This window comes from Mytilus edulis, chromosome 7 (genome assembly GCF_963676685.1).
Source record: "Mytilus edulis chromosome 7, xbMytEdul2.2, whole genome shotgun sequence".
Lineage (NCBI taxonomy): Eukaryota > Metazoa > Mollusca > Bivalvia > Mytilida > Mytilidae > Mytilus > Mytilus edulis.
The window spans coordinates 68,675,940-68,694,381 of record NC_092350.1 but is presented as its reverse complement, the minus strand read 5'-3'; the positions used below and the strand labels follow the sequence as shown (position 1 = coordinate 68,694,381).

Sequence of the window (18,442 nt, the reverse complement as noted above, 5' to 3'; positions counted from 1 at the left end):
CCACAGTAAGCCAAAGTCGAGCCCACCCTTGTTTCTAAGGTAAAACGCAATACAAATACGAAACAGACTATAGCTTAAAAACTAGATAATCAATATTTCATTTGTCACAAAAAAATACGGTTTCACATCAAATGTCAAGTAAAATGACTGTTTTTGACACTTTTTGAGCACTATGATAAAGAAATGTCGATGCTGTATAAATTGGAATAAACAATTAATTTCCCCATGGCGACAATGGTAGCCTTTTTCGAGATACAGACTTTAGAAAGTTGATTTTTTTTAACGAAACCTTGCTTGCTAGAATCAAAGAAAAGTTACTAGGACAGTATTTTTTGGTCCAAAAAATATAGGTTCGCGTTGCTTTTCTTATCGTATTTTGTACTTATCTGCCATGCCTATCAATTTTTCCCTTAAAAATACGTGTCTTGTCCTAGCGTTGAAAAGTCAACTCAGTGCCTTTAGGGCTACGGAATAATTTTTATTTTGCCTTTTGTATAAAGCAGAGTGCACGAAATCTCTAATAATGAAAAATAACGGGCGCACATATCGACCAATCAGGATTCGCCATACTCTTAATTCTGAATACCATGTTATGCTCATAAAATGGCTGCGCCCATAAAATCTAATGGTGTATTGTAACCTTCAAAATTGCATTCAAAGGTAGATTTAAGCTGACTAATTGATGCTGCATAGTTTTTCCTTTTGTAGTTCAGTCAAACTAAGTTTTAACCTCCAACTAATTGCAACAGAACATGTTCAAGGTCTTATCTATAGCATTAAGCCCTAAATATACACAATAAAAAGTCCCGTAAAATCTAACTTGAGGAAAATTCAAAATCAGCATTTTCAATTTCTTATGGAAATTAACATTTGAAGGGAACATAACTCTGCAAATATTTATCAAAGGTACCAGGATTATAATTTAGTACGCCAGACGCGCGTTTCGTCTACATAGGACTCATCAGTGACGCTCATATCAAAATATTTATAAAACCAAATAAGTACAAAGTTGAAGAGCATTGAGGATCCAAAATTCCAAAACGTTGTGCCAAATACGGCTACGGTAATCTATGCCTGGGATAAGAAAATTTTGAGATTCGTTACCTGGACATGTTGAAAAAATAAAAAATAAATGGTCAACTAATGAATTATCAAATCTAGATTGTAGCTTGATAAATGATATGAAAAATACCTTTAGAGTTGTTTGTTACACTCTAAAGACGGCTAAAATATCAAGAATCAATACATTCTGTTGAATAGAAGTGGTAAAGTTATTATGTTGTATAAATTTTTATTGATATTTCTTCATTTTTTGCAAAGTTATCTCCCATTTTCAATGCAAATCTCCATAGAAATTTTAAATCCTGATCTTTTAGTATTTACCTGTATTACGATAAGTATTTACATACGTTAAACTTTTACTTTTAGAAACAAAACTATTTTATTTATTTCACAAATCGGTGAATGAAAAGTTTAGTATGAATAAACATAATCTAGTATTCTGATTTCAATCCTGACTTGATTTTATATTGAGTAGTACAATGTAAATTTGCTTTACTGGCATGGTTCAATTTAGATAGAACAAACACACATGTCCTTTGTTTTTTTCTATTTGTACATTCCGTTATATGAACTAGAGTTAAATCCCTTTGTACATAGCATTGTTTAAATCTATTCGTGTTTTCAGTCATAGGTAATTAATAAACGTATGTTAACTAGACGGAATTATTTATGATAATACAGTGCACAAGCTCGTTAAAAGTGCGATTTAATTATCATCGATAAAAGAAAGTTCATGTCAAAAGTGAGCTTCCTTTTGGGGTTTTTGATTATGCGATTTTTTTGGCCGTTTTTATAGCTATTATCTTATTACCAGACCAAATATTTCTTTAGTATTTGATTATTTGATAACATGGACAGTATTTTTGTATATTTATATTTATCTGTTCACTACAAACTTGACACAAGCGTGTATTTTACTACCTCACAGTACTAGTATCATTGGAAAGATATTTGACAAATATTAGCTCACGTGGTTTGAATAAGTAAGAATATTTTTGTCGAAATTGGCAGGGTCAGTGCAAATCCTCTTCAAATTATACCGCCAGTAAAATAACCATAATACCGGCGAGGTCAAATTGAATGCCAATATAGTTCGGAAAATAAAACAGTTATCGCCGTATAAGTCGGGGGTATCCAAATTCGTTAAAATTACTGCGGCCCTCTTAGAAGCAACCATTAGCTTGGTTGACTATTTTTGAAATGAAAGTATGTGGTAAGAAGTAACTTCAAATGTGTATATATAAAAAGAAATACAATTAACGCGGACTTTGCAATCCAAAGGCATTTACATATTAACAAGACATCAAGAAATTAACATATATTCGATATGTTACAGTAAAGATATGCATGAGATATTTGCCACTGTGTGTTAATTGAACATTGACTGAAATATAAGTGCTACTCAGATCAAAGAAGCGATATTATTTAATTTCACTTTTAGATACATTGATGATGACTGTTCTTTCAATTTCCATTAACAATCCAAATTTTTGTGATTACGTTCCATTAATATATCCCCCAAAACTAGAAATTAAAGAAACAACAGACACGGCTTCTTCTGTCTCATGTTTAGACTTATATCTCGATTTGACATACACAATTCATTTCCTTACAAGAATATATGACAAACGAGACGATTTTAATTACGAAATTATCAATTTCCTCCACCTTAGTAGCAATATACAAACTTCACCTGCATAAGGGATATACATTTCCCAACTTATTCGATATTCAAGAGCTTGCAGCTCCTATTCAGACTTTGTAAAACGTGACCAGCGTCTGAACAGAAAGTTGATTAAACCAGGGGTATGTCAAATAACGTCTCGTCCATTTTCTACAAAATTGTCCACCAGAAGTACCAAGACCTTGTTGATAAATGTTGATAAATATTCCGGATCAACTTCACAAATAATACATGATGGTCTTAATGTATATATTTTGCGTACTGACGTTGGGGTTCGTGTTGTTTATTCTTTAGTTTTCTATGTTGTGTCGTGTGTACTATTGTTTTTCTGTTTTTCTGTTTGTCTTTTTCATTTTTAGCCATGGCGTTGTCAGTTTGTTTTAGATTTATGAGTTTGACTGTCCCTTTGGTATCTTTCGTCCCTCTTTTATTATCTTAATAACGGGTAATATTGTTCTTTTATCTAGTTGTCTTTATTCTATTATTTATATTACTTTTACTGTTTGTTCTGTTTTCTGGGATATCCATTTGACGTAGCTCGGTACTGATACATCCCGTTCATGTGTTTGTATTATCTTTCATTTTTGCTGGTGTGTTTTGTGCGTGTGACTTTGTGTGCTTTTTAGTACATATGACGTGGCATTACACTTTTAAAGAATCCGCAATTATGTTCTTGTTCTATTATAATTTTGAAAAATACTTGAACGACAAAACCATATGTTGATTCTTAAAAATTCTAAAGAACTTCTGAATAATTTTAGATCTCGGTCTTTTTCTGAAATTAGTTCTAAAATAACTTTTGATTTTTTAACCCTGTATACCCCAATTCCCCATGCGAAATTATAATATTTCTGAATATACTTATTCCCCATTTCCATTCTCAATTTTATTAGAACGACAAAATTATTTCATATTTCTTTTTGTGTGACGTTCCCCTTCCCTTTCATGAATGTGACCTACCGAATTAGACTATTTACCGGATTTGTAATCACATAAGCAACACGACAGGTGCCACATGTTGAGCAGGATCTGATTACCCTTCCGGAGCACCTGAGATCACCCCTAGTTTTTGGTGGGGTTCGTGTTGTTTATTCTTTAGTTTTCTATGTTGTGTCATGTGTTCTATTGTTTTTCTGTTTGTCTTTTTCATTTTTAGCCATGGCGTTGTCAGTTTGTTTTAAATTAATGAGTTTGACTGTCCCTTTGGTATCTTTCGTCCCTCTTTTACGTTGTCTGACGTCACACACGCGCAGCAATGAATGTGGTTGTTAAATTTGATAAATGCTTTTGTGTGCTTCTTTGTTAAATAATTGTTTGTTTTGAGATTATAACACAGTGCTGAACCCATATTTTGACAATTTAACTCATTATGTCTGTTTTGTGCACGCACCGTTGTAAATATGATGGAATTTGATGCAACTGACTTACAAGTGAGATGTTTAGCGCTATAATACAAGTTCAATCCACCATTTTCTAAATTTGAAAAGGCCTGTACCAAGTCAGGAATATGATAGTTGTTGTCCATTTGTGTATTGTGTTTTATTATTTGATTTTGCCATTTGATTAGGAACTTCCCGTTTGGAGATTTCCTTGGAGTTCAATATTTTCCTTATTTAATTTTTATTACCTTAACAACCGTTTTTGATAAAGAAAATGTGTTAATAATGTCATTCTGTCTATTTACCCCAAAAAGTCGGATATTGAAATTCGGAAATGATCAACATTATCTTTATGACCAAAATCAAGAAAGTGTTCAGTTTGCATAATTATATTGTAAGCAAGACAATAAATGCACACATAATATATATAAAGCCGAAATTGCTACTAGACCTTTTGTAAACTCCCTGTATGGGAGGAAAATAGGAAGAAAGTATTTAATCTAAATATTCTAGTTTTAAATCTCAAACTCCTCTTTTTTCCATAAATATGTAACTTACATAAAACGAAATGTTGGAAAAGCAATTTAAACACAATTTAGGACTAAGCCACATACATAACACAACTAAGGACTTCGACACCTACATAACACAATTAAGGACTTCGAAACATGAATAGAAAAATTCAAGACTTATACACATTGATAACAAAATCCAGAAATTATAGATGTATTATTTGAAAAGTCAAACTCAAACTTAGTGTGCAGTCAATCATGCAAAACTAACTAAATACAAGAAAAGTCATGGATAGATATTATTTTAGGGCAAAATTCGTTATTCCACATGATAACAATATCTTTGCTTTTGTGATAAGTTCTGGAATGTCCCTGTTTTAATACCGAAATATAACTATCTATACTACAATTTTGATTTATTATTTCATTTTAAACCAACTTTATACACAAATGCGTTTTCTTCTCTATTTGCAACTAACAAAATATCTCTTTTTTTGTCATAATGCAACGCCTGGGTAAATCGTAGCTTATCACTATTAGTTATGAATCGTTTATACTGCTTACCACAAGGCGAGATAAGAACAACTAAATTAGTTGATGAAACAAACACAAAGCCGTCGTCATTTAGAGCAATACCACGAGGACTGATGATATTTTTTTTATCTGTAAATGTCCATTGAATGACACCTTTAAAGTCACAGCACGTAACAGAATCTTCATACAGTGCTGTGTAATAAATGTATTTTCCATTTGTGTCGACACATGAAAACTCTGACATGTTTTCATTTGTGATCGTATTAATAGATTCGGTCTGAAGGTTAAGTATCTTCAGTTCGGATTCTGTACAAAATATTACATTGTCGTTATGTACTACTACACCATAACACTTATATTTGATAGGAATGAATTTTGTAATCGCCCTAATCTTAATGTCAATAATACTTAGGCCCTTCTTTTTGATATTTGAAGATACAATCAATATGTTGTCTCTGGTTCCATTTGTTACATCGAATGCACCTGGTAGTTGCATCTCAAAATCTTTACAACCGTCAGCCTTTATCAAAATTAGCATATCCCTGTCAGAGCAGGTTAACGCCAGTCTACCATCCGGAAGAATACAACAACCTCGCACGTTCTTTGATGTTGTCTTGATCGTCTGCTGTAACAGCGCTGTAACATTGTCAATTGATTTAGTTGGTAGTTGCGGAATAATCATTTGAGCTTGTGTTTTTTTTCTGTCTCGTAATGCTGCTTTAGTTGGCCTCACTACTACAGCTATTTCCCCAAATCTTTGTACGCTTCTAGTAATGGTCTCGATTGATTTGTCAATACTACAAGTGATGATCCTGGTATTAACCGCGTCTCCGTTGACACATGATTGAATGAACTCGTTGTTTTTAGATAAATCCTGCTCTATTTGTCTGATTGACATAAATGTCTGAAGGTCGGAAGCATGCTGCTTGATATTTGCAATTGAATTCTGGTACTTTGTTAAATGATTCTCCTTTTCTTCTAATGTTTTCACCAGCAGACGAACTTTCTTTATTTCGGTTTCCTCTACTTTGTTGACTGCATCTATCAACTTCTTCTGTATCGTATTCAGGTGAGTATCGATCTTAGAACGAATGTCCTGAATTTGTTTTTCAATCTGGTTTCTGCTTTCTGAAAGATTGGTAAGATTTTCTTTGTACGTGTTTTGTATTTCTTTAATATTGTCCAACAATTCAACAAGCGTTTCCTCAATTTCTTGGAAAGAGGTGGAGGTCTTTGCGTTCTTGACGATGTCGTCTAGATTGACAACTTTATTGCATCCTTTATGACCTTCATTGACACATTTACCACAGCACGGTGTTTCATGATCTCTGCAGTATAAAATTAATTTTTCATTATGCTTGGTACAAGACTGGGTGATCTGTAGCACATCTTGAGGTAGTGTCTGGTATTCTGCTATTTTCATCGTTTTGTGATGTCGGGTTGCCTTTGACAGGCTGTGGTGTTCTTCACAATCCGAACAAAATCCTTCATCACATTCTGGACACCATGCTACAGATGGTTTTGTCACGTGACGAAGATCACATATTCCACACACATGTGCTGCACTAGCCATTATAAAACTATGTTTAACAGCTGCAAAATAAAAATATAGCTCATCAATATATGAACATTTGAAACAAAACAAACAAATACATATCATATACATGTATTCACATGAACGTTTCTGAAAAGATATTTACTGGAATGTCTTTCAAGATTAAAATAGTAACCATGTGAGACCATTGGAATATTAGTAGCAACTTGAACATGTTGAATAACATTTCACTCGATTCGTTGAAGACTAGACAAAATGGCAATGCAGAAAAGTTATGAATCTTTCTTTTTTTTTTAGAAGTTAATGAAACTTTTGTATTCATATGTGCAATCTAGTCACCATAAGATGAGTTGAAATGGAATACATCTGGCTACTGAGATTTTCATTTAGGTATATCACTTCTCTTGCATTATTTCTAGGAGGTAATACTGTGACTGACTAATAGTATGCAAAGTCAGATAAGACGTGATCAATTGAGGAAAAAATGAGGAGTACTTGTGAAAACATTTTTTACCATGTTTGCCATAAACTCATCATAGATACCAGGATTAAATTTTGTATTAACGCCAGACGCATGTTTCGTCTATAAAAGACTTATCAGTGACGCTCGAATCCAAAAAAGTTAAAAAGGCCAAATAAAACTCGAAGTTGAAGAGCATTGAGGACCAAAATTCCTATAAGTTTTGCAAAATACAGCTAAGGTTATCTATTCCTGGGGTAAAAAAGCCTTTGAATATCAAGAATTCAAAAGTTTCGTCAATAGATAACTTATAGATATGACCATTTCAATGATAATTCATGTCAGCACTAAAGGCTGGTGATACCCTCGGGGAATTAAAACTCCACCAGCAGTACTAGTGGCATACGATCAACTTAAACATTGTGCAAAAAGCGGAACTCAATACATAATAACGAAATCAAGCGCAATTAATCAACGGATCAATCGAAAATCTACTGCCATACTTCTGACTAGGCATATGCATTATAAGAAGAAAAAATGGTGGGTTAAATCTGGTTTTATAGCTAGCTTATTGTGTTAGACAATCGATCAAGTAAATCGTTTGAAAAAATTAAGTTTTGTTTGTAGATGATGTTACAATCATAAGTCCTGGTAAATTCATAAACATTTAGACGTGCAGTATCAAAAGATTTATTTTGATTAAATACGAATCAGCAAATTATTATCTGTTCATGTATTCTTATCCTAACAGTACTTAACAAAAAAAGACCTACCAAGTTAATTTGAGTTTTACTTACAAATATTATTTCTTTCGATTACTTCAGTTCTTCCAAACAAAAAGATTACCATATGACTTACAAGTTTAATAAATAAAATATCATTTAAGTTAAAACAAATACAATTGTGGACCAATATATCCCTTTTGAGTTATTCTATTAGTCAATAATTCCCGCCTTTGTGAGTTTGTTTTCCAGATAAATGGGAACTGTACTTTAATGAACATCTGCATTATGCAGGATAAACTAGAAATACATAATTCTGTGAACTATGTTTTTTTTTGTACAAAATGGTACGACTCGTTTGTTCTATAAATATATACAATTGTTGCTACGTAGAAAGGGGAGCTCAGCGAAGTATGTAAGATACCGGTGTCCTGTGAAGTACTTCGGTCACGATTTTGCAAAACGGAAAATAAAAAGGTGACTGTTTATGTACAAATATTGCAACCAATGTTTTCATCTGATCAGCATTGAATAAGGACTGTTTATATATAATATTTTTATATAGAGGTGGTACTTTTCAACCTGCTGATCTACAAAACCTATGAATACATAACAAATGTCGCAAAAGAAAAATAACTATATGAGTAAAAATCATAGTACGTCACTTCCGGTTGAATACGAAAAATAGTAGAAAAAACATATATTTGATTTGACAGTTGTGGGGAAATAAGCCTACATTGTTTTGCAGTATAACATTTCTGAGTCATACACATACATAATCGGTGTTTCAAAGCAATTTTTTTTGTTTATGGTGTTTCTTGTGAATATTTTGGAACCTCGATTGGTTAAATTCCATTGAGGGTTATTTTCTTATATGCAATGGAATGTTATGTGAAATTGTGTCTATAGTACTGGACAGAATAACACTTTACTCATACCACGTTAATATTTTTTTTTTTTTTTTGGCTTTAACAAAGTTTAATAGGAGAAATCAATGATGGTATTTCACCTAAAACACAGACCCGTCTGCCAACTTTGGTGAGTTTGCTTTTCCCATTTTTTTTTTTATAATTCATTGTGAAGGTGGTTGAGATAGTTGATGGGATGAAGATATCCGAATTTGTTTTTAAATAATCAGTGCAATTTGAATATAAAAAAGAAGATGTGGTATGATTGCCAATGAGACAACTATCCACAAGAGTCCAAAATGACACAGAAATTAACAACTATTGGTCACCGTACGGCCTTGAACAATGAACAAAGCCCATACCGCATAGTCAGCTATAAAAGACCCCAAAATGACCATGTAAAACAATTGCAGTCATATGATATGAGTTAATTGAAAATTTAATGTTTAAATTATCGAACCAATTCATGAATATGTACTTAACTAAGAAATATTTTATTCTCATTACACATTTATAACGTAACAGTGGTTGTCGATCGAAATATAATTAACGTTCGAGTTTGATGTCGAAGTTTACCTGTTTACTGAATCATGAGATTTATAAAAAAAAAAACAACAACAACAGAAACAGAGCATGTGAAAAGCGTGGCAAATACGTGAATTGAACGAATCATTGTATTTGCACTTCCGCTTCGGGTGGCCGAAGTTATAACCAGAATGTACGACTGCAGTCGTAATCACACATTGCCCTCTGATCAAGATGAGCTAAAAGTTATTGATATGCTACGTGATCATACATGATATAAATGAAACTATATTTTATATCCTCCACATTACCTGGTAAATGATCGTCGAATTACAAATTAAACTTTTAATGGTTAAAGCCTATTTACTGATTACTGTACCAAAAATAAGTATTCCAGTACTTACATGAATCAAACCTGGAGTAATAACACAAGCTGAAACGCAAAAGGGTACATTGACAAGGAAGGTAATAATGTAAAAATAGAAACTGATCACGTGGTAGTCGGGAGTCATGGTCACAATGTAAACAAATAAAGAAACAGTTTAAGTGAGACACTTAAATAGCGGTTCATTTCAAACAGATAATTTTTAGATAAGAGAATGTTAATTTAATACCGTTTGTTAACAAGTTCTGAAGCATAAGGCATGTTCTATAATAGAAAAAAAGTTTTTGCACGATATCTTTATTCAGATTTAAGATTATGTAACATTTAGTGGTTATGTTGATTGATTGATTGATTAATTCATTGGTGTTAAATTCCATTTTCAACACTGTTGTACTATTTGGTCGCAGTCAGTTCTCATTGGTTTAGGAAGTTGTAAACCACAAACCTTCGGTAGGAAAACTAACAATCCTAGTCATTTCAGATTAGAGTCGAATGCACCTACCTCGTGGGGGATCGAACTGAAAACTTAAACGTTGACTGGCTAGTGAAACAGTTGTTCGATTAACTACTTAGACAATAGGGTCACCAAGGCCAATTTGTGGTTTAAATGTGCTTCATACAATTTTCTTTTTCAACTGTATGCTGCCAAAAAAATTTATATAATGTCATTTTCAGAGAATGTTTTCCTTGAATCACAATGATCTTAAAAATGTACGTTTCATCCTTCCCTAAGACAAGACACTTATTATGTATCTACATTGGTGAGCATCAATTTATATAAAACAAAGCAGGTATGATTCTGTCAATTTGTTTTTTTAGTTTATAAAATCTTGATTTAATTGCCACAAAGTCCTCTTTTTCTATTCAATGCAATGGAACAGAAAAAAATAATGCTTTGCATCAAGGTTCCCCTTGGAATATGTACAAAATGGCCTATCTCTATTATTCATTATATCTGTAGTTTTGATACAATTGAAGTTTGAAAAGTTCGTACAAAAATGGCTACAGAAGGGTACATAAACCTTAAAAGGAAGTTTCCTTACTCTCTATTTGTCTTTTGGATTTGTTTGCGTGTCGTCGCACACATTGACGTATACTCCGCTTCTCATTTTATTTTATATTTCGGTTTATCCGATAATGGAAAAGTGTTTAAATCAACCCTGCTTAATAGTTTAAAATTAATGTAAAAAAACTATAACAATACCGACTTTTGTTCAAACAAAATTGACCCGCAAGTGTTCGATATTATGACGACATAAAATCTATTGTGAAATCTCTTTGTTATTATTGCAAAAAGCTTTGTTTCAAAATTTTAGTAATTAAGTAACTTACTTTTCACTGAGAAATTTAATATTTCATTTTTTTATACAATCGAACAAGACAAAGGAAAATATATTTCAATCAGACTTATATAACGTTTAACGTTACGGTTTTATAGTTTCAAAAGTTGTGAATATTATCTGTTTTATTTTGTGTAATTGTTGAATTGTACGTGTTCTGTACACATTTATATGCAAATAAAATAAGGAGTTAAAGAAACAATCAAAAGACAGAACAATCAGCAATCTAAGATCTGCTAGTTAAGCAACATGACCACATTATCACACTTGTTATAAGAGAGACGCGAAATATACCAAACGGACATTTAAACTCATCAATCGAAAACAAAAAAGTTTGCTCATTGTTCTGCTTTTGAATTGTTTCTCTAACTCCTAATAATATTTCACAAAAAAATAAATAATTGGGAAAAGTCATCGTTCAAGAGAAATAATTTCTACAATTGATGTAAACGCGCTGACTGAAGAAATGTGCGAACGGTCAACGCTTTTACATCCCTGTACAATAATTAAGAGACGAATTTAATACTTCTAATGACAATTTATTTATCATGAAAACACGTTTTCTATCACTTTTTTTTATTTCATCTACCTGACTGTGTAATTTATAGAGTGAGGTACGCTCTTACATTTAATTTTGAAATGAATGTTAGTATCAGAATGACACGAGATAGGTGATAGCCAATCAAAATAACGTAGTAGAATGAAGAATGAAAATTAATAATTCATTTATCTGATACACGTCCGTTTAATAGAAGCAATTTCAGATACTGCTCACATAAAGATTTAAAATAAACCACCGGTTCAAGATCATTTAACTCTTTGTTTACTCGTTTGCATTGTATAACCATATTAGCAGCGATCACGTGATCAGGTTCTATTGCTACATTTTACTTTCCTTGTCTGTTTAGCTCTTTTTGTGTTACAGCTTGTGTTGGAATTGGTCTTGATTCAGGTAATAAGCGCGGTTCAATTATGATGTGGCTATACATAATCGTGACTGCTTTTATCATGATTACATAATTTGCAGATTGATCATGCATGTAGTTGAACTTATCAGTATTGTTTCATCCTCGACAATTATCATACTTTTAAGTCCTTACATTTGATATTCGGGGATAGTAGTTGACTATAAGGTTGTCAATATTTATTATGATATTTTACCCATTATTTGAATGGTGTATTGAAAATGTCTACATCCTGAAAAATCTTTACAATGATGTTTACAATATTGCATCGTTATGTAAGAAACACAATGCTGTACAAGTTTAGCTTTCTTTCTAAACAGCGTCAGAGTTCTGCGGTATAGTTTTCTATAAATCAAGATGTGTTTATGTATTAAGGTAGCACAATACAAAGATTTTATAACTCCAACTCCCAAGTTTTAAAATGCTGTAACTTTCTTAGTAATGCTTGAAAATTTATAAAAGTGATAGTTTTAGATAGCTAACAGATTACTCTTTCAAATTAATGCAATGTTAGTATCATGCAACAATTATGTAACCAATTATAATGTTAACTGTGTCTAAAATATTTTTCACCAAATTTCCACTTTCAAATGAAATTAGCTTCTGAATAGGTATCCCCAGAGGGTTGATTTTATTATATGTTGTTCCTATGGCCATTATCTACAAAAGGGTGTCTCAGATTTCAAATAGAATGTATAAAACAAAAGTTACACCTAATTCAACATTATCTTCTTTTATGTGGTTAGGATGTTTACACTAATTAGAGATTTATGAGAGAATGGAATACCATAGAGACTAACTGAGACACCCTTTTGAAGCCCATGATGTGTTGATTAAGATTTCGTTAAATTTTCTGTATAGTTAAAGAGATGATAGAGCTAAATTCATTCAAGTGAACTTACCCAGATTTTGCCACTAATTACATAATAATTGATAACATAATGATTGCATAATAAAAATATTGCATTCATTTAAAAGATTAATCTTTTGTCTATCTATGTATACCTCTTTTATTATTTTCTATGCATTCATAAGAAAGTTACAGAATTTCAAAGGTTAGTGATTGGAAGTAAAAAAATCTTTGTATTGTGCTACCTTAACAGAAACATATGTGGTATAATTGCCAATGAGACTACTCCCATCCAAATGACATCAAGATAAAACAACTTTACAATACAGTTACGGCCTTTATTAATGACCAAAACCCATACTGCACAGTCAGCTATAAAAGGACATGATATGTTGTTTTAACATGAACAATATAATATGTATCTTTTTTGTGAATATTGTCATGTGTGGCATTAAACACATGCAGTAGACATGACGTCCAAGTAATATAATATATCGAAGTCTGATCGTCCATTAATTCCAACAAAACGTAAATATCAGTATAGAAGGGAATGTCCCTTTTTTATTGTTAAATATTTTGGTGGTGTTATTGCAGAGTTTACTAAAGTCCAGTCAGATTTAAGGGCATACGATACAGTTACAGGGGAGGTAATGATGTTGCTAACGTAAAATGCTATTTTCGCGACGTCAAACTGTGACATATCGGGAAAAGATGCAGTTTTCGACTGATTTTTATAATTCACACTGATTTAATTTGAAAACGAGTGTATGGACCCCTATTTTTTAAAACGACATTTCGTTTCATTTTCCAGGGAGATTATGAGGACCAAATTTTATAAAACTGTAAATAGTGCATTTTTTTTAATTTTGATAAATATACGGCATATCTGAATAAAAAAAGCATAAATTTTTCGGATACTTATAAAATATAATTTTATCTTAAAAATAGATCTAAAATAAAATAACCGATTCAGATAAAAGTGTTATTTAAAAGGTATATGACATTGTTTATAAATCATATACTAGACAGTCATGTCTATTTTTGTAAGCATGGAAAGAGTTGGGATCATCTACACTATGTTTGTATTGTCTTTGAACTTTCAGAATTTGTCTTGCTTCAATCTGTCCCAGAAATAAAATTTTTATTTCGAAATATAAAGATAGATTCTGCTCTTTAATTCATTTATTGTGGGTTTATATTGAAGCACATTTTGCCGGTTAGCACGAAGGAACATCGTTTCCAAGACTTGCTAACCTAGGAATCCTTATATTTTTACTTCCGCTTCGGGTGGCCGAAGTTATAACCAGAATGATGTCGTTATCACACATTGCCCTTAGGTCCAGGTGAGCTAAAAGTTATTAATATGCTACGTCATCATACATGATATAAATGAACCTATATTTCATATCCTCGATATTACCTGGTAAATGATCGCCGAATTACAAATTAAAATTTTAATGGTTAAAGCCTATTTACTGATTACTGTACCAATTGAAATATAAGTATTCCAATACTTACCTGAATCAAATCTGGAGTAATAACACAAGCCGAAACGCAAAAGGGTACATTGACAAGGAAGGTAATAATGCAAAAATAGAAACTGATCACGTGGTAGTCGAGAGTCATGGTCACAATGTAACAAATAAACAAACAGTTTAAGTGAGACATTTAAATGGCGGTTCATTTCAAACAGGTAATTTTTAGATAAGCGAATGTTAATTTAATACCGTTTGTTAACAAGTTTTGAAGCATAATGCCATTTAACGTAAGACATGTTCTATAATAGAAAAAAAGGTTTTGCACGATATCTATATTCAGATTTAAGACTATATAACATTTAGTGGTTTCGTTGATTGATTGATTGATTAATTGATTTGTGTTAAATCCCATTTTCAACACTGTTGTACTATTTCGTTGCAATCAGTTTTCATTGGTTTAGGAAGTTGTAATGTCCGGCGAAAACCACAAACCTTCGGTAGGAAAACTAACAATCTTGGTCATTTCAGATTAGAGTCGAATGCACCTACCCCGTGCGGGATCGAACTGAAAACTTAAACGTTGACTGGCTAGTGAAACAGTTGTTCGATTCACTACTTAGACAATAGGGTCACCAAGGCCCATTTGTGGTTTTAATGTGCTTCATACGGAGGAAATTGTATAGAAAATAGACAGGACTTATATTTGACAATGATAGAATAAATATAAAAGGATTACCGCCTGTAGTTCGATCAATAATATCCATAAAAGACGTGTTAAAAACCATTCGGCAGAAGGCAGAGCACATTTGATTCCAATGGTTATACCTTTTTTGTTGCAAAACCTTTCCCGCGAACGCAACATGTACACAATTTTCTTTCTGAACTGTATAGTGCCAAAACAAAATGATATAATGTCATTTTCAGAGAATTTTTTCCTTGAATCACAATGATCTTAAAAATGTTCGTTTCATCCTTCCCTAAGACAAAATACTTATTTTGTATCTACAATGGTGAGCATCAATTAATATAAAACAAAGCAGGTATGATTCTGTCAATTTGTTTTTTAGTTTATATTGCGAAATATTTGTGTAATGGGTTGAAAAGTCCAATATTTATATTTTGTGAAGTTCTTCTCCTGGTGAATGCTGAATTTTGACACATTACCAGTTTTCATTCTTAACTTTATTAATATTTTTGCTAATTTGTCGTTTACTAATTTGTAATCACGAATAATGCTTTATTTGCCGTGTTACCTGTTATTTTTGTTATTTGAACAGGACAATGAATTAAACTTTTATGAAGCACTTCAATTTGATTTCGCAATGCGTACAAAATTAATGGTGAAAACAGTTCCGATTTGCAGGAAAGAAGAAAACATCCAAGATAAGAATACATACGTTGCTTGTTAAGGTCACACTCGCCCCTTTCTTTAAAAAGCGCAATAACCACTGTAAGACTAAATCTATTCAACATTTACCTACACCAATCCGAGGAATGATGTTATGTTGTGTCATGGGTTCTATTATTTTCTGTTTGTCTTTTTCATTTCAGCAATGGCGTTGTCAGTTTGTTTTCGATTTATGAATTTGACTGTCCTTCTGATATCTTTCGTCCCTCCTTTGTTAGTGTTATTAATTCACAATCTAGACTCTGTTGATTAAGAGTTTCCTTTTCAGGACTACGAAATGAATTTACCTTTGTCGAAACGTGCAAATTGGTTTTGGTTTTGTTAAAACATTGTTTTTATTAAATCTATTACTTTGATTATTATTGATATATTTTTATAGTAATTACAATTACCAGACTGAGTGTGCTTATTTACGTATTTAAAATAAAATGTTCTTAAAAAAGGTTTAGTTTGGTTCTATATATCTTAGTACGAGACGCTTAAATTGTTCAAACTAGAGACTTTAAAATTGGTATTCGCTGCTTCTACGCAAAGAACGCGGCAGTAACGAGTCAGAAAAAAAACGGTCGGTTCGATGTCAAAATAAAGTATCCGGGAAAAGATGACATGCCTTGTATGCTGCTACCTAGTGTACTACAACATTAATAAATCTACTTAAGCGTGCCGATCTAGTGCAAAACAGATTTAATATCTATATAACATTTACATGTTCTCGTCTTGAATATGCTTATAACAATGCCTCTTGACATTCATCATCATCATCTCAAGACGACATTGATCTTTCTTATTACTTCATAAAGTATATTTAACAAATATATGATATTTAAAAAGAGATTAATTAATAAACGTAAATAATTTGCAATTGAAATCACTGAACTTTTTTTGTTGTTGCAGAAATAGCAGCATTGAATTGCACTACTATTGTGCCTTGATACATATATGGATTAAAGCAAAACAATTCTTAATTATTATTGCAGTAGCAGTTATCGCGCCTACCTCGTTCTCACTAAAGTGATATCAACAACTGGAGCGAAAATGTATTTGTCGCTGAAACATGGTATAGATGTACTCAATATACTAATAATTAGGTTAAAGATCAAGCAATTGTTTACAAAAAAAATACTACACCTACATGTCCTTACCGCCTGGCCAATTTTCAACATAACTTAGAAAAGAAACTGTTGGTTCATTATCGTACTCCTATGTTTATTCTTTTTTTACGAGTGTTAAATGTTAAAAGGAAGTTTTTTTCCTCTCTATTTGTCTTCTGGATTCGTTTGCGTGTCGTCGCACGCATTGACGTATACTCCGCTTCCCATTTTATTTTATATTTCTGTTCATCCGATAATGGAATAGTGTTTAAATCAACCCTGCTAAATAATTCAAAATAATGTAAAAAAACTATATAACAATACCGACTATTGTTCAAACAAAATTGACCCGCCGACATTTTAGTGATTAAGTAACTTACTTTTCACTGAGAAACTTAATATGTCAAATTTTTTTTATACAATCAAACAAGACAAAGGAAAATACATTTCAATCAGATTTATATAACGTTTAACGTTACGGTTTTATAGTTTCAACGCTAACGTAAAATGTTATTTTCGTGACGTCAAACTGTGACATATCGGGAAAAGATGCAGTTTTCGACTGATTTTTATAATTCAAACTGATTTAATTTGAAAACGAGTGCATGGACCCCTATTTTTTAAAACGACATTTCGTTTCATGTTTCAGGGAGATTATGTGGACCAAATTTTATAAAACTGTAAATAGTGCAAATTTTTTTTATTTTGATAAATATACGGCAAAAAATGACGTTTGTTTCTCAATTTGTGACCATTTGATAACTATGAGTTATTTCTGAATAATTTAATTTTGGATGCAACGCGTCTTCTGATTGGTTGACGTTATTTTGTTATGAACCCATAGACATAATTTAGTCATGTGACCGTGACGTCATCAACGTTTTGTCATGGTTTTATACGGTTTAAAATGGAATTTAGAATTAAATTATAAGAAATGACTGTAATATTTGTTTCTGTCTATTCGAAATAACATTAAAAAAATGTGGTGCACACTGTTTAATAACCCGCTACACGCGTTATTCAGTGTGCACCAAACTTTTTATGTTATTTCTTCATAGACAGAAAAAATATTACAGTCATTCCTTAAATAAAAAAAGCATGAATTTTTCTGATACTTATAAAATATAATTTTATTTTAAAAATAGATCAAAAATAAAACCAGGTCAATATCGATCTGTAAAATGTTGATGTTGGGTTGTAAAACTGGACCATTTTTGACAGAAAGGAACAATTAGCCGTAAAGGTCGATAGTATGTGTGGTGATCCTTAAAATTGTGTTGATAAATTACACACATATTAAAGATGTATTATGCGGGAACTTGGTCCCGTTTTTGTGATTCATGTTGTGCTCTTTCTCTCATGGTTTTATCGATTCTTTTTTCCGGGGAACTGCTCACATTGATGTTACATTATTTGGGAACTAGCTTGGACTCGGCATGACAACGGGACCTTTAAAAGACAATCCAGTCTGCTAACTACATTCTATTCTGGTTCACACAGTCTAGTCATATTTACAACAGTTACACTTACAGATTACATTACTTTTCCATCATAGTTATACATCAAATAATTCGCGATATAAAT

The 18,442-nt window shown here is 32.0% G+C and overlaps 1 protein-coding gene across 1 annotated transcript; it reads right to left on the bottom strand.

Moving 5' to 3' along the window:
- Nucleotides 1-5,038: 5,038 nt before the first annotated feature.
- Nucleotides 5,039-14,469, bottom strand: LOC139482075 (uncharacterized). Its single transcript, XM_071265723.1, has 2 exons — nucleotides 14,400-14,469; nucleotides 5,039-6,764 (listed from the first exon to the last, which is right to left on the bottom strand). The coding sequence occupies exon 2, from the start codon at nucleotides 6,742-6,744 to the stop codon at nucleotides 5,062-5,064; it is 1,683 nt and encodes a 560-aa protein (XP_071121824.1). The 5' UTR covers nucleotides 6,745-6,764; nucleotides 14,400-14,469; the 3' UTR covers nucleotides 5,039-5,061.
- Between the last annotated feature and the right edge of the window lie 3,973 nt (nucleotides 14,470-18,442).

Coding starts and splice junctions, on each gene's coding strand:
- LOC139482075 (XM_071265723.1), bottom strand. CDS start 6,744: ATGGCTAGTGCAGCACATGTGTGTGGAATATGTGATCTTCGTCACGTG.